At 39.4% G+C, this 21327-nt stretch overlaps 3 protein-coding genes and 1 pseudogene across 3 annotated transcripts; all 4 read left to right on the top strand.

The window, feature by feature from the left end:
- The first annotated feature begins 1149 nt into the window (after positions 1–1149).
- Positions 1150–2067, top strand: LOC103063002 (olfactory receptor 2B8-like). Its single transcript, XM_007444626.2, has one exon. It carries the CDS (start codon positions 1150–1152, stop codon positions 2065–2067), a length of 918 nt encoding a protein of 305 aa, XP_007444688.2.
- A 6224-nt stretch (positions 2068–8291) lies between these two features.
- On the top strand, positions 8292–9279 carry LOC148215333 (olfactory receptor 2B8-like). The gene has a single exon (XM_088144106.1). It carries the CDS (start codon positions 8292–8294, stop codon positions 9207–9209), a length of 918 nt encoding a protein of 305 aa, XP_088000232.1. The 3' UTR covers positions 9210–9279.
- Positions 9280–14858: 5579 nt separating this feature from the next.
- LOC148215332 (olfactory receptor 5P56-like) lies at positions 14859–15776 on the top strand. Its single transcript, XM_088144105.1, has one exon. The coding sequence runs from the start codon at positions 14859–14861 to the stop codon at positions 15774–15776; it is 918 nt and encodes a 305-aa protein (XP_088000231.1).
- A 3712-nt stretch (positions 15777–19488) lies between these two features.
- LOC148215331 (olfactory receptor 5F1-like) lies at positions 19489–20452 on the top strand (annotated as a pseudogene).
- The last annotated feature ends 875 nt before the right edge of the window (positions 20453–21327 follow it).

Below are 21327 nucleotides of genomic sequence, written 5' to 3'. Positions count from 1 at the left end.
TAGGATGATATTAAACAGCTAAACTGATGAGAGTGCTAAAGGTATATTTCTATAAATCAAGAAGAAATGTGAACAAAAGAGCAACAGATTATAAGAAATGGTTTGCAATATCAATGGCTCTTAATTATTCTTGTTTAAACTTTACTGGAAACCATTCCACAAAAAAGAATGGAGAAAACTTTAGTTTAGCTCTATGGTGTTTGTGCGGGATAAATAGTATTTGTTTGTTTACTTATTTAACCAATTCTACCCAAGTGCTTTGTCTAATTTTCATGCATGTTCATACACGATGGGCCATATACTAGCCACAGTCATACTAATTTTTGAACTAGCAGATTTGCCACTTATGAAAGCACGAGTACACTATGCTGATGCCTTTGCAGAATGGGCTGGTGTTTCTGCTAACCTGCCACTGCTAGTAGCTTTTCACTTACACACTCATAAGGACGATCACTGGGTGAGAATGGACAGGCAGTGGCAGAATTGGCATCGCTCAGGCTGTCCTCACTGGAGGTGGTCTTCCAAATCCAGCTGAGATGGCGTGCGGCTTAAGATTCACCAGAAGACAAAAATACTGTATGGTGTAACATGTATTGGAAAATTCTCCCTGAGCATGAATTCGAATAACCGTCCTTATGTGGTTATGCAGGAAACCAGGCTTATGGCTTATATCACTAGCTGAGGATAAGCCCCTTTGTTGGTCCACGTGCATGAAACTAGAGAAAGTGTATGTCAAACCATCAAGCTCATGAGGAAGACCCTCTCAAGTTAAGCAACTAAATGGTCAAACTCACACCAAAGAATCAAACTCAAGGACATTTAGAGTTAAGCAAAATTACAAATCAGCTGAGTTTCCAGTACAAAGTATCCTCAACCATATACAAGTTCAACAATGTTTATTTGATTTTAGAAGGAAATGAAACACAGGATTCGGTTTAGGTAACTGGCAGCCTGAATCTTTAGAAGAAAGCCTCTGCTTGTAGGATCATGACCCTTGAGTATCTGTGGTCAGACTTCCAGGGGCCGTTTCAGATGTAGACTTGAGTTGATGCAGATGCTGGGATGGGCTTGCTCTGAGTGTATTTAGGCCTTGCTTTAAAAACAGCGATCCCAACTCCTTCTTCCTGTCTCTTCAGGCAGGAGGCCAGAATGGAAAGTGAGAACATCACCTCTGTCAAGGAATTCATCTTACTGGGGTTGGCCCGCCAGAGAAAAATCCAGCTTCTCCTCTTTGTGGTCATTCTCATCATCTACTTGCTGACTGTTTTGGGGAACCTGCTGATCATCACCTTGGTGCAGGTTGATTTAAAACTCCACACACCCATGTATTATTTTCTTTCACATCTTGCAGGTGTGGATATCTGTTACGTTACCAGCACCATGCCGCTGATGTTAACTCAGCTGCTGGCTGGAGATGGAGCCATTTCTTTAGTATTCTGCATGATCCAGATGTACATCGCCTTGGCCACAGCTGCTGTTGAGGTTTTCCTGCTGGGTGTCATGGCCTATGACCGCTACCTGGCCATCTGTTGCCCCTTACTTTACGCTGTTATCATGGGCAAGCGCCGTCAGTTGCAGTTCACTTCAGCATGCTGGATAGTAGCCCCTCTGCTCTGTTTGATTTGCATTGTCTGCCTTGTTTGCCAAAGCTACTGTGGCCCCAATCAGATCAATCACTTCATCTGTGAGGTCCCAGTGGTGCTGAAAGTTGCATGTGGTGATACAAATATTGCTCAGGCCATTATTTTTGGTATAGGAGCAGTTGTCCTTTTGCTTCCCCTTTCTGTTATGTTGATCTCCTATGGGTTTATTCTTTATTCTGTATCACAAATGAGATCAAGCATTGGGCGGCGCAAGGCTTTCTCTACCTGTGGCTCCCATCTCCTGGTGGTCTCCTTGTTTTATGGCCCTGCCATCTTGGAGTACATGGTTCCAAAGTCTGAATCAGCTCCTGATCGTGATAAACAAATTGCAGTCTTCTACGTTGTGATCACCCCTCTGCTCAACTCCATCATTTATACCCTGCGGAACAAGGAGATTCATAGGGCAGTAGCCAAGGTGTTGTAAAGAAGGCGCTTTGAACAAAACCATTTCTGCCATGGTTAATCAAGCTTTTTGTTTAAACTGATGGTCTGATACTGGCTGATTATGAGTATTACTGCAGACTGTTTGAAAACCTGTGTTTGTTGAACCTGGAAATCAACACATGGATTCTGTGAATGATTTATCTCTCAGCTTAATCTTTATCCTGTAATTGTGCTGAGATGTTAAAACCTCCAAACCTAGTTGGCTTCTACTGAAACCTAGTTCTTATGAAATGTGGAGTATGCTACTACCATACAGTAGCTGCGTCCCTGGTTGTGGTGTGAACTCTTTTGCAAAGTCTTACAGTTAAAACTGAAGGAGAACAAATCTGATACAGAGTGAATCTGGTCTAAAGATGAAGCTACGGGATTCAGGTAGGAGAGATATAATCTGTTCTCTGGGTTCCAGGGAACAGTATTATGGTTGTATATTCTTTATAAATCCTGGTTGCCACCAAAGAAATAATATCATATTCTAGATATCCATGGGGTGACCATATAATGTGTCCTATCATTTTGCCTGGCATCAAGGGTAGCTGACCAGAATCTCTCTCCTATACTTCAGAAAACAGAGAAAACATATTGTGGAATATGCTGCAATGAAATTGATGTTTTTTTAATTTTAAATAGAGATGAATAGGATTGCATTGTAAGGTCTTCCAAAAAATATGTACCACCCATAGTATTGAAATATTGTACAAATCTCTGACTGTACTAGAATGATGGAGAAAACACAGTCTATGGCAATTCCTTCCAAAATTGGCATGTATTGGCAGAAGATTTATTGCTTTGAATGTTGGGATCTTTAAATTTACATTCAGGATCAGATGGCTTTTTGAATAAACAAGAGTAAAATAAAAGGCAGAATATTACCTATTTCGTCTTTCTTCTTTAAAAGCACATATGAAATCGATATAAATACAATATGTATGAGGCATCCTAAGGGGATTATTAAAGTGTGGGTGGGGGGTTAATGGTTTTATTATCTTATATGACTGTTTAATAGCTGTTGGTTTTATTGTTGTTGTCAGCCGCCCAGAGTTGCTTAAGATGGGTAGCCATATAAATCTTTAAAATAAATAAATACATCAAAATAAATAATCTCACAATAACATTTCTTTCTTTTGCTTCCCACACATACATAGTAAACCCATCAACAGAGCTACCTTAAGTTTATTCTCTGGAAGATCAACATGTTTATAGTTTCTGAAACTGTGCCAGGTTTTATACAATTATGTAGTTGTAGTGAATTCTTTTTATGTGCATAGTTTGCATTACCACATAAAAATGTCCAGATAAATGATTACTAAGGGTGAAGCCTGCAAAGGTTCATATAGCTTTCATCTGGATTATTCATATGCAATGGGGCAATTTTTGTCCATTTCTAGAAAGGTTTCAATAAACAAATCTGTGTCCTCTGAAAGACCCAAATATACCGGTCAGATGCTATTCCAGGCTGCAATGGTGGTTCTGCTCACCAGCCATTCCTAGGTGGGGATTCACTTACATGTCCAGAGAGATCCTTATTTGGTGAGAATGGACAGGCAGTAGCAGAATTTGGAGAGCTCAGGGCATCATTTTTTGAAGTGGCTTTTCAACTATCCTTGAGATGGAACACGGATGAGGCTACACTAGAGAAAAGCATGTAATTTATCACAACTACTGGGTATCCTCCATTGTCTATTTGCATCGTGATGAAAAACAGAAATACAGCAGTCCTCCACTGGCAACACTTTACCAGGAAAATTTAGGTTCTGCCATATTCGATTCTGCTGAGTGTGCTCTGAGATATCTGTTACGATGATGAAAGTGTCCCTGTGTATGAATTGTAATGACATCTCTTATCTTGATAGGTAGGAAAGCCAGTTTATGGCTTATATAACTGGAGGATAAGTATCTTCATTGGTGCTTAATGTAGTGTGTGCAAAAACTAGAAAAGTTGTGGGTTGAGCACTGAAACTCATGTGGTTGATCATCCTGTATGCAAATAATATGTCAATTCAGTGTTCCCTGCAAAGACCTAATTAAAAATCTAAGCAGAGAGAAATTCAGCAATGGTCCCTTGTTTTTAAAGTAAGATGTAACATAGCTTAAGTACTGAAACTTTACCAGAACTTTGAATTGTTAGAAACATATTGTTTCAAAAGGAGAAATACGCAGGAACCCTCAGCATAGAAGGAATTGGTTTTTTTTTTTAACCATTGGATACACAGGACATTAAAAGCAAACCAAGAAACCCTGTGGAATTGCCTGGGAGAACTTCAGAAGACCATTGGATAGCAGGATGGATTCAATCACATATCTCTAGCTGATTTCCGTGTAAAACTGTAAGATAGAAGGAAATCAGGTGGGGATACGAATGGGCAAATCTGGGAATGTTCTTTGTTCAGAGATGGCTTTCCTTTAGTCTTCTCGAAAGGCCTTAAACTCATATTGTGCCTCTATAACTTAAATTCCTTAACTGCTCTTTCTAAGTTAGTGAGAATGCACAACGGAGATTTTCATCAAAGAAAAGAACAAGGGAACGTGGCAGTTCTTCACTGTGGAAGAAAAGTTGAGCTCCTTTAGTAGAGAGGTGCAGTTCTTAGATGGTCCAAAGCCCCTCTTTTGAACCCCAAACCCTAAGCCTAATCCTCATCTGTATTCCTTTGAACAAGATGTCCCTGAGGCCCTGAATGACCGAGGACTTGCAAAGAATAAACTTTGAACAAAACAGAGAAATAATTCTCATTCTGCTCACTTACAGTAAGTTGTTACTCACCAATTATAAATATCACATTAGATATGACTTGAGTGAAACTCTCTAGAATGATTGGGAAATGCAGAGGAAAACATGAAGTACAATCACTTCCATACCAGAAGAAAACTGATTGTCAGCTCCTTTAATGTCCTCCCATACTGAGTTTTCAGAAAATTGGAACATGCCAATGCTATATTTGCATCTACCTTCCAGAAACATTCTAAGTGAGCATTATAAATGAAAAGGGGTCTTCACGAAATGGGAATGGCAGGTAAAAGTATAGTATTTACTGATGTTGAATTATCACAATTTCTTTTTTTCTCTGAACTTCGTATTGTAAAACTAGGAGGGACTTTATTTAGGTTCACCTAAAACTTTTATTCTTATACTCTGATTATACCTCTAATCTTGAACCAAACTTTGCCTGCTTGCCAGCTCTGCGCTCTGCCTCCAGTCCTACTTTGTGGAGCAACCAAGATCAATTTTACTCTAGTGCAGCAAACAACGGTTGAGATAACTGGAGACTACAATTGCTATCCTATTTCCTTGTCATCATCTTTTTGTCCAGGCTAAGCCATTCCTCTTAGCATTTCATTTCCAAATACCTCACCATCTTCGTCATCTCCTTTTGGACATAATATGTATTTACAAAGCTTTTTCGAAATGTGTTATTCAGGACTGGACACAGCATATCTGATGTGACCTTCCATAATGGTTTTGTTCATGCATTCTAAGATTGCATGGACTTTTTCAGCAACCTTCTTGACATGCTGCCTCTAATCCACCTGATGTTGCAGAAAAGCATGGAAGATGAGAACCTCCCTGGCCTTTAAGGGGTTCTCTGGAGGCTAAGCTTCTAAAGTGGACTTGGCCAGAAGAAGAACGAAGCGTGATTCAATGAAATGATAATGATTGTTTAAAGATTATTCCACAGCTGAAATTAAAATAAAGTGTCAAAGAAGAGTTTTTAAATTCTTTTCCCAGCGCAGGTAAACAAAGATCTATTAGGAAATGCTGGATGTTATGATCTCTCATGAATCTCATTAGAATTATTATCTCCTAATAGTCTTTTTCATCAGAGATTTTGAGAATAAAGAATAACAAAAGGCCGCGTATTCCCAATGATGATATACACAATCCATGTATTTCCTTAGGGACTTCAACATGTCCATCACATGTAATTAGTTCCAATGCATCTTCAGCCACTAAAAAACATTCTGCTGGGTGGTTTTAAATTATTTCAACTTTGATAACGTGACAGGTTGCTGAATTCCTGCTAAGAGAAGCCTTCTGAAACTTTACAAAGACACCTTCTGTGAGAGTTCATGTAGTTGCTGTCATGATCAACCACAGCATTCCAAATAAGTGCCCAGGATCTGGCATTAGGGGAAAGCAAAGGGATAGTCTACCGAAGGGTTAGACATCTTAAGAGAAGCTGGTAGTATGAGCAGCTCCTCCTTGGTGGTGGAGAAAAGTACAAAGTAAACTTCATAAACTTATTTTTTGCCAATCGAGGAAAAAATATAATTTTTAGTGAAAGCGATTAAGGTAATGATGAAGACACACTTGACTTGATCTTGATTCCTAGTAAGTATATTGTCAAAATGATGACGCTTTTGTGATAACTGCCGAGATGGTTTCTCAACTTCTAGTCTAATTTGCAATCCTGGAAATCTCTGGTTGTCTCCCATCCAAAGACTTATCAAGACCTTCATTTTCTTACTCCAGGGAAGGTCAGGCAGGTGCTGTATCTGCTGAGAGACAGTTTGTTATCTTGGAAGAAGATGTGTTTAATAATCTACTTTGGAAGTACTGAAGAGAAAATGTAATAGGAGCATGTTCTAACTTGTTTTGCACTTTGAATAAATTCACATAAAGATAGTTCAGGCAATCAGGCTATTCCTATTCTTTTTATTTTGGGAAAAGCCCTAGCAGATTTTCTCAGTACATTTTCCTTCTTAATTTATGTTGTTATTGAAACAGAAATCTCTGGAACTTCTATCCAACTTCTGTGAGTGAAAGAGATACTTTGAATGATCTCATGCTGGAATTTCTCCATTTGGGTTCCTGCCCATAAGTAGTAAACAAGGGGGAGACCAGTTTAGTTCCCCAAATGTCACTGTTTACAAAGCTCAATGCTGAATACTAAATGCTGAATCAATAATACCTATTGATTTAACAGTTGCCTTGGATATTTATAAATTCAAATCAGACAGTAAAATCAAACAATTCATCAATGATTCAACTGACCAAAATGTTTTAAAATTGTCCTGGTTATTCTGAGTTTGAAGTGATTTGAAAAATGTTAGGATGATATTAAACAGCTAAACTGATGAGAGTGCTAAAGGCATATTTCTATAAGTCAAGAAGAAATGTCAACAAAAGAGCTACAGATTATAAGAGTTGGTTTGCAATATCAATGGCTCTTAATTATTCTTGTTTAAACTTATCTGGAAAGCATTCCACGAAAAAAAAATGGAGAAAACTTCAGTTTAGCTCTATGGTGTTTGTGCCGGATAAATAGTATTTGTTTGTTTACTTATTTCATCAATTCTACTCAACTGCTTTGTCTAATTTTCATGCACGTTCATACATGATGGGCCATATACTACCCACAGTCATACTAATTTTTGAACTAGCAGATTTGCCACTTATGAAAGCATGAGTACACTAGGCCGATGCCTTTGCAGGATGGGATGGTGTTTCTGCTAACCTGCCACTGCTAGTAGCTTTTCACTTACACTCTCATAAGGACAATCCCTGGGTGAGAATGGACAGGCAGTGGGAGAACTGGCATCGCTCAGGCTGTCCTCACTGGAGGTGGTCTTCCAAATCCAGCTGAGATGGCATGCGGCTTAAGATTCACCAGAAGACAGAAATATGATGTAACGTGTTTTGGAAAATTCTCCCTGAGCATGAATTCAAATAACCATCCTTATGTGGTTATGTAGGAAACCAGGCTTATGGCTTATATGACTAGCTGAGGATAGGCCCTTTTGTTGGTCCTTCATTTGACGTGCGTGAACCTAGAGAAGGTGTATGTCAGACCATCAAGCTCATGAGGAAGACCCTCTCAGGTTAAGCAAGCAAATGGTCAAACCCACAACAAGGAATCAAACTCAAGGACCTTTACAGATAAGCAAAATTACAAAACAGCTGAATTTCCAGTACAATGTATCCTCAAGCATATAAACATTCACAAACGTTACTTGAGTTTGGAAGAAATGAAACACAGCTTTCGATTTAGCTAACTAAAATTTACTAGAGGTCTGAACCTTTAAAAGACAGCCTCTGGTTGTAGCATCTTGACCTCTGATCAGCCATGGTCAATCTTCCAGGGGCCATTTGAGACCTAGACTTCAAATGCTGTGGATGCTGTGATGGGCTTGCTCTGAGTGTACTTAAACATTGCTTTCAAAACAGTGGTCCCAACTCCTTATTCTTATCTCTTCAGGCAGGAGGCCAGAATGGAAAGTGAGAACATCACCTCTGTCAAGGAATTCATCTTACTGGGGCTGGCCCACCAGAGAAAAATCCAGCTTCTCCTCTTTGTGGTCATTCTCATCATCTACTTGCTGACCGTTTTGGGGAACCTGCTGATCATCACCTTGGTGCAGGTTGATTTAAAACTCCACACACCCATGTATTATTTTCTTTCACATCTTGCAGGCGTAGATATCTGTTACGTTACCAGCACCATGCCGTTGATGTTAACTCAGCTGCTGGCTGGAGATGGAGCCATTTCTTTAGCATTCTGCATGATCCAGATGTACATCGCCTTGGCCACAGCTGCTGTTGAGGTTTTCCTGCTGGGTGTCATGGCCTATGACCGCTACCTGGCCATCTGCCGCCCCTTACTTTACACTGTTATCATGGGCAAGCGCCGTCAGTTGCAGTTCACTTCAGCATGCTGGATAGTAGCCCCTCTGCTCTGTTTGATTTGCATTGTCTGCCTTGTTTGCCAAAGCTACTGTGGCCCCAATCAGATGAATCACTTCATATGTGAGTTGCCAGCGGTGCTGAAACTCGCATGTGGTGATACAAGTACTGCTCAGGCCATTCTTTTTGGTATAGGAGCCTTTGTCCTTATGGTTCCCCTTTCTGTTACATTGGCCTCCTATGGGTTTATTCTTCATTCTGTATCACAAATTAAATCAAGTGTTGGACGGCGCAAGGCTTTTTCTACGTGTGGCTCCCATCTCCTGGTGGTCTCCTTGTTTTATGGCCCTGCCATCTTGACATACATGGTTCCAAAGTCTGAATCAGCTCCTGATCGTGATAAACAAATTGCAGTCTTCTATGTTGTGATCACCCCTCTGCTCAACTCAATCATTTATACCTTGCGGAACAAGGACATTCATAGGGCAGTAGCCAAGGTGTTGTGAAGAAGGGAGTTTGAACAAAACCATTAGGGTTTCTCTCATGGTTAATGAACATTTTTTTAAAAAACTGACGGTCTGATAGTGAGTGATTCTGAGTATTACTGCAGAATTTCTGAAAGTCTGCATTGGTCTAACCTTGAATTCAACTCATGGGTTCTGTGGATGATTTATCTCTCAGCTTAATCTTTATCCTGTAATTGTGTTGAGATGTTAAAAGCTCCCAACTTAGTTCTTATGAAATGTGGAGTATGCTACTACCATGCAATAGCTGCTTTCCTGGTTGTGGTGTGAAACTCTTTTGCAAACTGAAGGAGAACAAATCTGATATAGAATGAATCTGATCTAAAGATGAAGCTACGGGATTCAGGTAGGGGAGATACAATCTATTCTCTGGGTTCCAGGAAACAGGTTTATGCTTATATATTCTTTATCAATCCATGTTGCCCCGAAACAAATAATATCATGTTCTAGATATTCACAGGGTTTCCATATAGTCCTATAATTTTGCCTGGAATCAAGGGGAGCTGACCAGAATGAGTCTACATCTCTCCCCTACACTTCAGAAAACAGAGAAAACATATTGTGGAATATGCTGCAATGAAACTGATGTTTTTTTTTATTTTAAATAGAGATGAATAGGATTGCATTGTAAGGTCTTCCAAAGAACATGTATCACCCATAGTATTGAAATATTGTAGAAATCTCTGACTGTACTAGAATGATTGTGATGGAATGGAATTATGGAGGCCAGACTCAGGGAGGAAAACATGTTCTTTCATCTCCTGAGGAGCGGGGGAGAGATAAGAGGATGAGACTGGCACCTCCCTGAGGAATTCACTATGTTGTGACTGGCGTTACTTGGGAGCTGGGTTTCAGTCTGGGAAGATTGATGTCAGGCCTAGCCCAAGCAACTCCAGGAGACCATGTAAATTCAGTCCAGCAATGTTTATTAGCTACAACCTCCAGCAAGAATCTTCCCAGACTGAAACCCAGCTCCCAAGTAACGCCAGTCAGAACATAGTGAATTCCTCAGGGAGGTGCCAGTCTCATCCTCTTGTCTCTCCCCCGCTCCTCAGGACATGAAAGAACATGTTTTCCTCCCTGAGTCTGGCCTCCATAATTCCATTCCATCACAATGATGGAGAAAACACAGTCTCTGGCAATTCCTTCCCAAATTGGCATGTACTGGGGGAAGATTTATTGCTTTGAATGTTGGGATGTATGAATTTAAATTCAGGATCAGGTGGCTTTTTGGAATAAAGAACAAAGTATAATAAAAGGTGGAATATTATTTACTTGACCTTTCTTTCTTTAAAAACACATTTGAAATTGACATAAATGCAATACATGTGGGGCATTCTAAGGGGATGATTAAGGTGCAGGGTTTTTTTTAACTGTTTTATTGTCTTACTGTTTTTATGACTATTTTATCGTTGTTGGTTTTATTGTTGTTGTCAGCCACCCAGAGTTGCTTAAGATGGACAGCCATAGAAATCTTTAAAATAAATAAATACATCAAAATAAATAAACTCACAATAAAATTTCTTTCTTTTGCTTCCCACACATACATAGTAAACCCATCAACAGAGTTACCTTAAGTTTATTCTCTGGAAGGTCAACATGTTTATAGTTTCTGAAACTGTGCCAGGTTTTATACAATTATGTAGTTACAGTGAGTTCTTTTTATGTACATAGTTTGCATTACCACATAAAAATGTCCAGATAAATGATTACTAAGGGTGAAGCCTGCCAAAGTTCATATAGCTTTCATCTGGATTATTCATATGCAATGGGGCAATTTTTGTCCATTTCTAGAAAGGTTTCAATAAACAAATCTGTGTCCTCTGAAAGACCCAAATATACCGGTCAGATGCTATTCCAGGCTGCAATGGTGGTTCTGCTCACCAGCCATTCCTAGGTGGGGATTCACTTACATGTCCAGAGAGATCCTTATTTGGTGAGAATGGACAGGCAGTAGCAGAATTTGGAGAGCTCAGGGCATCATTTTTTGAAGTGGCTTTTCAACTATCCTTGAGATGGAACACGGATGAGGCTACACTAGAGAAAAGCATGTAATTTATCACAACTACTGGGTATCCTCCATTGTCTATTTGCATCGTGATGAAAAACAGAAATACAGCAGTCCTCCACTGGCAACACTTTACCAGGAAAATTTAGGTTCTGCCATATTCGATTCTGCTGAGTGTGCTCTGAGATATCTGTTACGATGGTGAAAGTGTCCCTGTGTATGAATTGTAATGACATCTCTTATCTTGATAGGTAGGAAAGCCAGTTTATGGCTTATATAACTGGAGGATAAGTATCTTCATTGGTGCTTAATGTAGTGTGTGCAAAAACTAGAAAAGTTGTGGGTTGAGCACTGAAACTCATGTGGTTGATCATCCTGTATGCAAATAATATGTCAATTCAGTGTTCCCTGCAAAGACCTAATTAAAAATCTAAGCAGAGAGAAATTCAGCAATGGTCCCTTGTTTTTAAAGTAAGATGTAACATAGCTTAAGTACTGAAACTTTACCAGAACTTTGAATTGTTAGAAACATATTGTTTCAAAAGGAGAAATACGCAGGAACCCTCAGCATAGAAGGAATTGGTTTTTTTTTTTAACCATTGGATACACAGGACATTAAAAGCAAACCAAGAAACCCTGTGGAATTGCCTGGGAGAACTTCAGAAGACCATTGGATAGCAGGATGGATTCAATCACATATCTCTAGCTGATTTCCGTATAAAACTGTAAGATAGAAGGAAATCAGGTGGGGATACGAATGGGCAAATCTGGGAATGTTCTTTGTTCAGAGATGGCTTTCCTTTAGTCTTCTTGAAAGGCCTTAAACTCATATTGTGCCTCTATAACTTAAATTCCTTAACTGCTCTTTCTAAGTTAGTGAGAATGCACAACGGAGATTTTCATCAAAGAAAAGAACAAAGGAACGTGGCAGTTCTTCATTGTGGAAGAAAGGTTGAGCTCCTTTAGCAGAGAGGTGCAGTTCTTAGATGGTCCAAAGCCCCTCTTTTGAACCCCAAACCCTCAGCCTAATCCTCATCTGTATTCTTTTGAACAAGATGTCCCTGAGGCCCTGAATGACCGAGGACTTGCAAAGAATAAACTTTGAACAAAACAGAGAAATAATTCTCATTCTGCTCACTTACAGTAAGTTGTTACTCACCAATTATAAATATCACATTAGACATGACTTGAGTGAAACTCTCTAGAATGATTGGGAAATGCAGAGAAAACATGAAGTACAATCACTTCTATACCAGAAGAAAACTAATTGTCAGCTCCTCCCATACCGACTTTTCAGAAAATTGGAACATGCCAATGCTATATTTGCATCTACCTTCCAGAAACCTTATAAGTGAGCACTATAAGTGAAAAGGGGTCTTCACGAAATGGGAATGGCAGATAAAATTATAAGATTTATTGATGTTGAATTATCACAGTTCATTTTTTTCTGTAAAGTTAGTATTGTAAAACTAGGAGGGACTTTATTTAGGTTCACCTACAACTTTTATTTTTATACTCTGAGGAATTACCTCTAATCTTGAACCAAACTTTGTCCACTTGCCACCTCTATGCTCTGCCTCCAGTCCTACCTTGTAGAGCAACCAAGATCAATTTTGCTCTAGTGCAGCAAACAATGGTTGAGATAACTGGAGACTACAATAGCTATCCTATTTCCTTCTCATCATTTGTTTGTCCAGGCTAAGCCATTCCCCTTAGGATTTGATTTCCAAATACCTCACTATCCTCATCATCTCTTTTTGGACATAATATGTACTTACTTAGATTTTTCATAAGGTGGCACCCAGGACTGGACACAGCATATCTAAGGTGACCTTACATAGTGATTTTGTTTTTTCATGCATTCTAAAATTGCATGGACTTTTTCAGCAACCTTCTTGACGTGCTGCCTCTAATCCACCTGATGATGCAAGAAAGCATGGATGATGAGAACCTCCCTGGCCTTTAAGGGGTTCTCTGGAGGCTAAGCTTCTAAAGTGGACTTGGCCAGAAGAAGAACGAAGCGTGATTCCATGAAATGATAATGCTTGTTTAAAGATCATTCCACAATTGGCAATTAAAGTAAAATGTCAAAGAAGAGTTTTTAAATTGTCTTCTCAGCACAGGTAAACAAAGATGTATTAGGAAATGCTGGATGTTATGATCTCATGTCAATCTCAGAACTATTATCTCCCAACAATCTTTTTTATCAGAGATTTTGAAAGTAAAGAATGTCAAAACAAGAAGCATATTCACAATCCATGTATTTCATTAGGGATTTCAATATGTCCATCACCTGTAATTAGTTCCAATGCATCTTCAGCAACAAAACATTCTGCTGGGTGGTTTTAAGTGATTTCAACTTTCCTAAGTGACAGGTTGCTGAACTCCTAGTCAGAGAAGCCTTCTGAAACTTTACAAAGACACCTTCTGTGAAATTTCATGTAGTTGCTTTCATGATCAACCATAGCACTTCCAAGTAAACGCCGAGGATCTGGCATTAGAAGAAAGCAAAGGGATAGTCTACTGAAGAGTTAGACATCTTAAGAGAAGCTGGTAGTATGAGCAGCTCCTCCTTGGTGGTGGAGAAAAGAACAAAGGTAAGGTTATTTTCTGTCAGTGGGGGTGGGAAGGGAATATGTTATAAACAAATATATAGTATTAGTCTCTTTCTTCGTTTAACCAATTCTACTCAACTGCTTTGTCTAATTTTCATGTACGTTCCTACATGATGGCCCATATTCTACCCACAGTCTTACAAATCCTTGAACAAGCAGATTTGCCACTTATGAAAGCACGAGTACACTAGGCCGATGCCTTTGCAGGATGGGATGGTGTTTCTGCTAACCTGCCACTGCTAGTAGCTTTTCACTTACACACTCACAAAGATGATCCCTGGGTGAGAATGGACAGGCAGTGGCAGAACTGGCATCGCTCAGGCTGTCCTCACTGGAGGTGGTCTTCCAAATCCAGCTGAGACAGCATGAGGCTTAAGATTCATCAGAAGATAAAAATATGGTGTAATATGTATCGGAAAATTCTAAGTGAGCATGAATTCTAATAACCGTCCTTATGTGGATATGCAGAAAACCAGGCTTATGGCTTATACTGTATAACTAGCTGAGGATAAGCCCCTTTGTCGGTCCTTCTTTTGATGTGCATGAAACTAGAGAAGGTGTATGTCAAACCATCAAGCTCTTGAGGAAGACCCTCTCAGGTTAAGCAAGCAAATGGTCAAAGTCACAACAAGTAATCAAACTCAAGGACATTTAGAGATAAGCAAAATTACAAATCAGCTGAATTTCCAGTACAGTGTATCCACAACCATATAAAAGTTCACAAATATTCACAAATGTTTACTTGAGTTTGGAAGAAATGAAACACAGCTTTTGATTGAGCTAACTAAAATTGACTAGCAATCTGAATCTTTAAAAGACAGCCTCTGGTTGTAGCATCTTGACCACTGATCAGCCATGGTCAATCTTCCAGGGGCCATTTCAGACTTAGACTTGAAATGTTGCAGATGCTGGGATGGGCTTGCTCTGAGTGTACTTAAACATTGCTTTCAAAACAGCAGTCCCATTTGAGTTCCAACTCTTTCTTGTCTCTTCAGGCAGGAGGCCAGAATGGAAAGTGAGAACATCACCTCTGTCAAGGAATTCATCTTACTGGGGCTGGCCCGCCAGAGAAAAATCCAGCTTCTCCTCTTTGTGGTCATTCTCATCATCTACCTGCTGACCGTTTTGGGGAACCTGCTGATCATCACCTTGGTGCAGGTTGATTTAAAACTCCACACACCCATGTATTATTTTCTTTCACATCTTGCAGGGGTCGATATCTGTTACGTTACCAGCACCATGCCGCTAATGTTAACTCAGCTGCTGGCTGGAGATGGAGCCATTTCTTTAGCATTCTGCATGATCCAGATGTATATCGCCTTGGCCACAGCTGCTGTTGAGGTTTTCCTGCTGGGTGTCATGGCCTATGACCGCTACCTGGCCATCTGCTGCCCCTTACTTTACGCTGTTATCATGGGCAAACGCCGTCAGTTGCAGTTCACTTCAGCATGCTGGATAGTAGCCCCTCTGCTCTGTGTGATTTGCATTGTCTGCCTTGTTTGCCAAAGCTACTGTGGCCCCAATCAGATGAATCACTTCATATGTGAATTGCCAGTGGTGTTGAAACTCGCATGTGGTGATACAAATATTGCTCAGGTCATTATTTTTGGTATAGGAACATTTGTGCTTATGGTTCCCCTTTCTGTTACGTTGGCCTCCTATGGGTTTATTCTTCATTCTGTATCACAAATGAGATCAAGTGTTGGGCGGCATAAGGCTTTCTCTACATGCTGCTCCCATCTCCTGGTGGTTTCCTTGTTTTATGGTCCTACAATCTGGATGTACATGATTCCAAAGTCAGATTCGTCTCCTGATCGTGATAAACAAATTGCAGTCTTCTATGTTGTGATCACCCCTCTGCTCAACTCCATCATTTATACCCTGCGGAACAAGGACATTCATAGGGCAGTAGCTAAGTTGTTGTGAAGAAGGGGCTTTGAACAAACACCATTGAGGTTTCTGTCATGGGTAATCAACTTTTTGTAAAAAAACTGATGGTCTGATAGTAGCTGATTATGAGAATTACTCCAGAATGCTTTTAAAATGTGTGTTTGTCCAACCTTGAAATCAACTCATGGATTCTGTGCTATATGATCTCTCAGCCTCGTCTTTATCCTGTAATTGTGCTGAGATGTTAAAACCTCCAAACCTAGTTCGCTTCTACTGAAACCTAGTTCTTATGAAATGTGGAGTATGCTACTACCATACAGTAGCTGCTTTCCTGGTTGTGGTGTGAAGTCTTTTGCAAAGTCTCACAGTTAAAAGTGAAGAAGAACAAATCTGATACAGAGTGAATCTGGTCTAAAGATGAAGCTACGGGATTCAGGTAGGGGAGATAAATCTATTCTCTGGGTTCCAGGAAACAGGTTTATGCTTGTATATCCTTTATAAATTCATGTTGCCCCAAAACAAATAATATCATGTTCTAGATATTCACAGGGTTTCCATATAGTCCTATAATTCTGTGAGAATTATATGGGGTCACCATATAATGTGTCCTATCATTTTGCCTGGCATCAAGGGTAGCTGACCAGAATCTCTCCCCTACACTTCAGAAAACAGAGAAAACATATTGTGGAATACGCTGCAATAAAAGTGATGTTTTTTTAATTTTGAATAGAGATGAATAGGATTGCTTTATAATGTCTTCCAAAGAACGCGTACCACCCATAGTATTTAAATATTGTGGAAATCTGTCTGGATGTACTGGAATGATGGAGAAAACACAGTCTATGGCAATTCCTTCCCAATGTAGCATGTGTTGGGGGAAGATTTATTGTTTTGAATGTTGGGATGTATGAATTTAAATTCAGGATCAGGTGGCTTTTTGGAATAAAGAACAAAGTATAATAAAAGGTGGAATATTATTTACTTAACCTTTCTTTAAAAGTACATATGAAATTGATATAAATGCAATATGTGTGGGGCATTCTAAGGGGATGATTAAGGTGCAGTTTTTTTAAAAATTGTTTTATTGTCTTACTGTTTTTATGACAGTTTTATAGTTGGCTTCATTGTTGTTGTCAACACCCAGAGGTGCTTCAGATGGGTAGCCATATAAATCTTTTAAATCAATCAATCAATCAATCAATCAATCAATCAATCAATCGAAATAAATAATCTCACAATAACATTTCTTTCTTTTGCTTCCCACCCACCCACAGTAAACCCGTCAACAGAATTGCCTTGAGTTTATTCTCTGGAAGTCAAAAGGTTTGCAGTTTCTGAAACTATGCAAAGTTTTATACAATTGTCTAGTTGTAGTAACATTTATAGTTTGCATTACCACATAAAAATATCCCAATAAATGAGTACTAAGGGTGAAGCCTGCAAAAGTTCATATAGCTTTCCTGTGGATTATTCATATGCAATGGGCCAATTTTTGTCTGTTTCCTACAAATGTTTCAATAAATATATCTGTGTCCTCTGAAACACCCAAATATACTGATCAGATGCTCTTCCAGGCTACAATGGTGGTTCTGCTCACCAGCCATTCCTAGGTTCATTTACGTGCCCAGAGATCCTTACTTGGTGAGAATGGACAGATAGTAGCAGAATTTGGAGAGCTCAGGGCATCATTTTTTGAAGTGGCTTTTCAAATATCATTGAGATGGAACACAAATGACCTAGACGGAGAAAGGCTGGATTGTCATAAATGTCCTTTGGTTCACTGAATGATCTCTCCTGCTTCTGCTCCTTTATTGCATAGCATGTGAGCAAGTATGGGATGAAGGACAACCTGATCAACTGGTCCCCTTAGATCCTTCAGTCTTTCTTCTCTGAAGATGTTTGATTCTGCAGCAGGAGGAATAGATGGAGATGAAAAGGGTAGAAGAAGTCTCATGTATCTTGAAATTCTGTCTGCTGATCTTTCCTTTGTTACTCATGATATGCTATCAAATTGCTGCTAGCATATTGTAATGATCTGCCACTCCCAACTCCCAACTTCAGTAACTCTCCTTGCAACCAGTAAGAGTTCAAAAGAAAGTTCATTTATTGAGAACAAGTGTACAGTTCCAAAGCATTGCTAAGACTGAGCCCGTGTGTGCCAAAAGTTGCTTTTACCATTTTTCTCTTTCCCCCTTGCAGCCCCCCTAAGTTCTCAGTCTTCTCACACTCGCACGTTAGTATGACCTTGAGCATTCCTCAGTCTTAGATAATAGCCCATCTGCCTCTAATGGTCATTTTGTTCATCCATCCTTCCAGATCCTTCCAGCACCTCCCCCTCCCCATCTTTCCTAATGGCAGAAGCAAAGCAAGAAAGCAAGCCGGCAAGGAAGATGGTTAATTGATTGTGAGGATTCTGACACATATCTTAATATTTAATCTTTCTTTCTTTCTTTCTTTCTTTCTTTCTTTCTTTCTTTCTTTCTTTCTTTCTTTCTTTCTTTCTTTCTTTCTTTCTTATGAATTGAAAGAGAAATGAAAATGAAGGAATGAGCTCATGTTGTAGATCAAGTTAGGAGAAACACTATTTCAGCTTTGCAAATTTTTGGACTAGGAATAGTTTGATCTTGGATTAAATAAGGGATGCTGTTAGGAATTCAAGGCAGTAGATTACTTTGTTCCAAATTTGATTCTGTCCACAACATCCTAAAATCTGGAACTGAGCTTAATCTTTCACTCAACTCCAGCTATCTTAAATCTTGGTCTGCTTTTCCAAATTTCCTTCATTAACGACCATTATAATTTATGGAAAAACAAATTTAAATGTGAGGAAAATCAGGAATAAATACAGAAGGATGAAAAGGTGAGTGCTTAATCAGGGATGCAAAAGGATATTTTCAGCAAATGACAGAGGAAAATCTATGTTTGTCATAGCACTTTGATCTGAATAGCGGCTACTTGATTTGTGGTGCTGCTTTCCAGTTGAGCAGAAATGAAGTATTAGAATCTTCTTCCTATATATTAAGGGAAAAAATTGGAAGGATGGGCTCTCTGAATTTCTCCAGAGAAATGAGAAATTCATCAACCATTTGTCAAACCCTGGATTTGCCCTTACTGAAGATAAGATCATTGCTATAAGAAAAGTTTCAGCAAATTTGTTCTCTCATTATTTAACTATGGGCTTAAATAAGATAAGAGAAGCCAAGGACTTTTCAGATTGGTGGGGAGAGAAATGTACAATGTATAGTAGGACATTCATCCATGCTCTTTGACTTCCTTCCAGATACACAAAAGCTATAAAACCCAGCTCCATGGTTATAATTTATTTAGAAGTCTCTTCTACTTGAAAAACATCTTTAAAGATAATTCACTTATCTCCAATCAAAGAAGAAGAGATTGGAAACCAATAAACAAAATCAATAACAACAACAAAGAAGTAGTATTTATCGGCCTAGTAGCTATTAGGTTTTAGTCTGGCGTTGCAGGGTTCAAAGCATGCTACTTCTTAAAAGAGGTTATAACATTTTCAGGAATCCTTTCATGACCCTGACCTGTCATATTGCAGTTGGTGTTCTTTTTTGGAGTTGGGTGGGCTTAACAAATCCATCTAAACAAACAGTTTAGATGGATTTGTTGAGACCACCCAACTCCAAAAAAGAATGTCCCTGCTGGAATGTATGGAGCACTTTAAAAAAGTGGCTGATCTAACTATCTGCCATTGTTTTCCAGACTTGTCAGGCAGGAGGCCAGAATGGAAGCACAGAACTTCACTTCTCTCAAGGAATTCATCTTTCTGGGACTCATCAGCCACTGAAAAATCCAGCTTCTCCTCTTTGTGATCCTTCTCATCTACTGGCTTACAGTTTTGGGGAACCTGTTGATCATCATCTTGGTGCAGATTGACGTACCACTCCAAACTCCCATGTACTATTTTCTTTCACATCTTTCTGGAACAGATATCTGCTATGTCACCACCACTATGCCCCTAATGTTATCTCAATTCCTGGCTGGAAATAGAACCATCTCTTTAGCCCTCTGCCCAACACAGAGGTACACTGGGGTGTCCTTGGGTAGTGTAGAATTTTTGCTTCTAGGAGTCATGGCTTATGATCATTCCCAGTCCATCTACCATCCCTTGCTTTGTGCTGTTGCTACGGGCAAGCATTGCCAGTTCCAGTTCACTTATTATCACATGTGCGATAATTGCTCCTCTGCTCTCTACTGTCCCTTCAACCTTTCTTGTTTGCCCATGTTATTGTAGTTCCAACTGGATCAACCACTTCATGTGTGAGCTCCCAGTGGTGCTGAAACTTGCATGTGGTGATACAAAAATCACTGAGGACATGATTTTTGGTATAGGAGCATCCCATCTTCTGCTTCCCTTTTCTGCCATCCTGACCTCCTGTGGGTTTATTCTTTATTCTGTCTCACAGATGAGGTCACATGTCGGTTGGTGCAAGGCTTTCTCTACATGTGGCTCCCATCTCTTCATCATTGCCTTGTGTTCTGGCCCTGCTGTCTAGATGCATGTGATTCCAAAGTCAAATTCAGCTCCCAATTGTGATAGGGAAATGGCAGTTATTTTATATTCTGGTCACCCCTCTGCCCAATCTACCATTTATAAGCTGTGGAACAAAGACGTTCATAGGGTGATACTGAAGATACTTCAGAGAAGAGACTTTGAGCATGAACCAGGACTATTTCTGTCATGCTAACCAGCCTTTTTTAAACAGATGACCTTCTATTAGTGTGTTATGCCTGACTGACTTGACTGTTGGCTCTGTCTACCTAGCAGGTCAACCCAGTGATTCCCGGGATGATCTATCTCTTGTCGTAATCTGAGAAGGTTATTGTGATGGGATGGTAGACCTTGAAGTCACAGAAATAGGGCATGTGGGGTAAATCTGGCACTGCTATACTTGCTTATCTGGATGTTGTCTAAACTCTTTTGCAAAGTCCCTGAAATGTCCTCTTTAAAGTTGGAGAAGAACAGATCTGGTCTATAGTGAATGTGCCTGTGGAAAGGTAAAGCTAAGTGGTTCAGGGAGAGATGGCAAGGATCTATTTCCTAGATTTCCAGAAATAGGCTTAACCGGGCATATCCGTGATAAATCCATGACAACCCAAGTAAGCCCTTTGTCTAGAGGTTGCTGGACTGATCATTTGCTCATTGGTTCTAAAGGTTTTATACCACTTTAATTGTTCAAACTCTAAGGGCTTAGAGAAGAAGATATATAATAAGCTGTTATGTAGTTTGTGCAGGATCAATGGCAGGATAGAATCTGCAAATGAACATGTGTTACAAACTCTCTTAAAATGCAATAGCAAACTGCCAAATGTAGTAGAATGCTGGAGAAAAAGAAATCTATTTATCAATTAAACATGTATTTGGAGGGAGGTTTATTGGCATAATGTGGTATCTATGAATTTTAATTTGGAATCAAGGGCTTTTCTGAGTAAGAAAGGGAAGAAAATAAAAGGAGTACTATTTTCTTGATCTATTTTTCTTTATAACCATACCTACAATTTATTTAAATATGGCATGTGGGTGTGCTTGTAGAACATTGCTACACACATTTCAAGTCTGGTA

This window comes from Python bivittatus, unplaced genomic scaffold (assembly GCF_059951505.1).
Source record: "Python bivittatus isolate LINGU-HERP-01145 unplaced genomic scaffold, Pbiv_v1 ctg000430_np1212, whole genome shotgun sequence".
NCBI lineage: Eukaryota > Metazoa > Chordata > Lepidosauria > Squamata > Pythonidae > Python > Python bivittatus.
This window is presented reverse-complemented; position numbering and strand designations above follow the sequence as displayed.

Bases quoted from the DNA above. Each gene is read 5' to 3' on its own strand.
- LOC103063002 (XM_007444626.2), top strand. From the start codon at position 1,150: ATGGAAAGTGAGAACATCACCTCTGTCAAGGAATTCATCTTACTGGGG.
- LOC148215332 (XM_088144105.1), top strand. From the start codon at position 14,859: ATGGAAAGTGAGAACATCACCTCTGTCAAGGAATTCATCTTACTGGGG.
- LOC148215333 (XM_088144106.1), top strand. From the start codon at position 8,292: ATGGAAAGTGAGAACATCACCTCTGTCAAGGAATTCATCTTACTGGGG.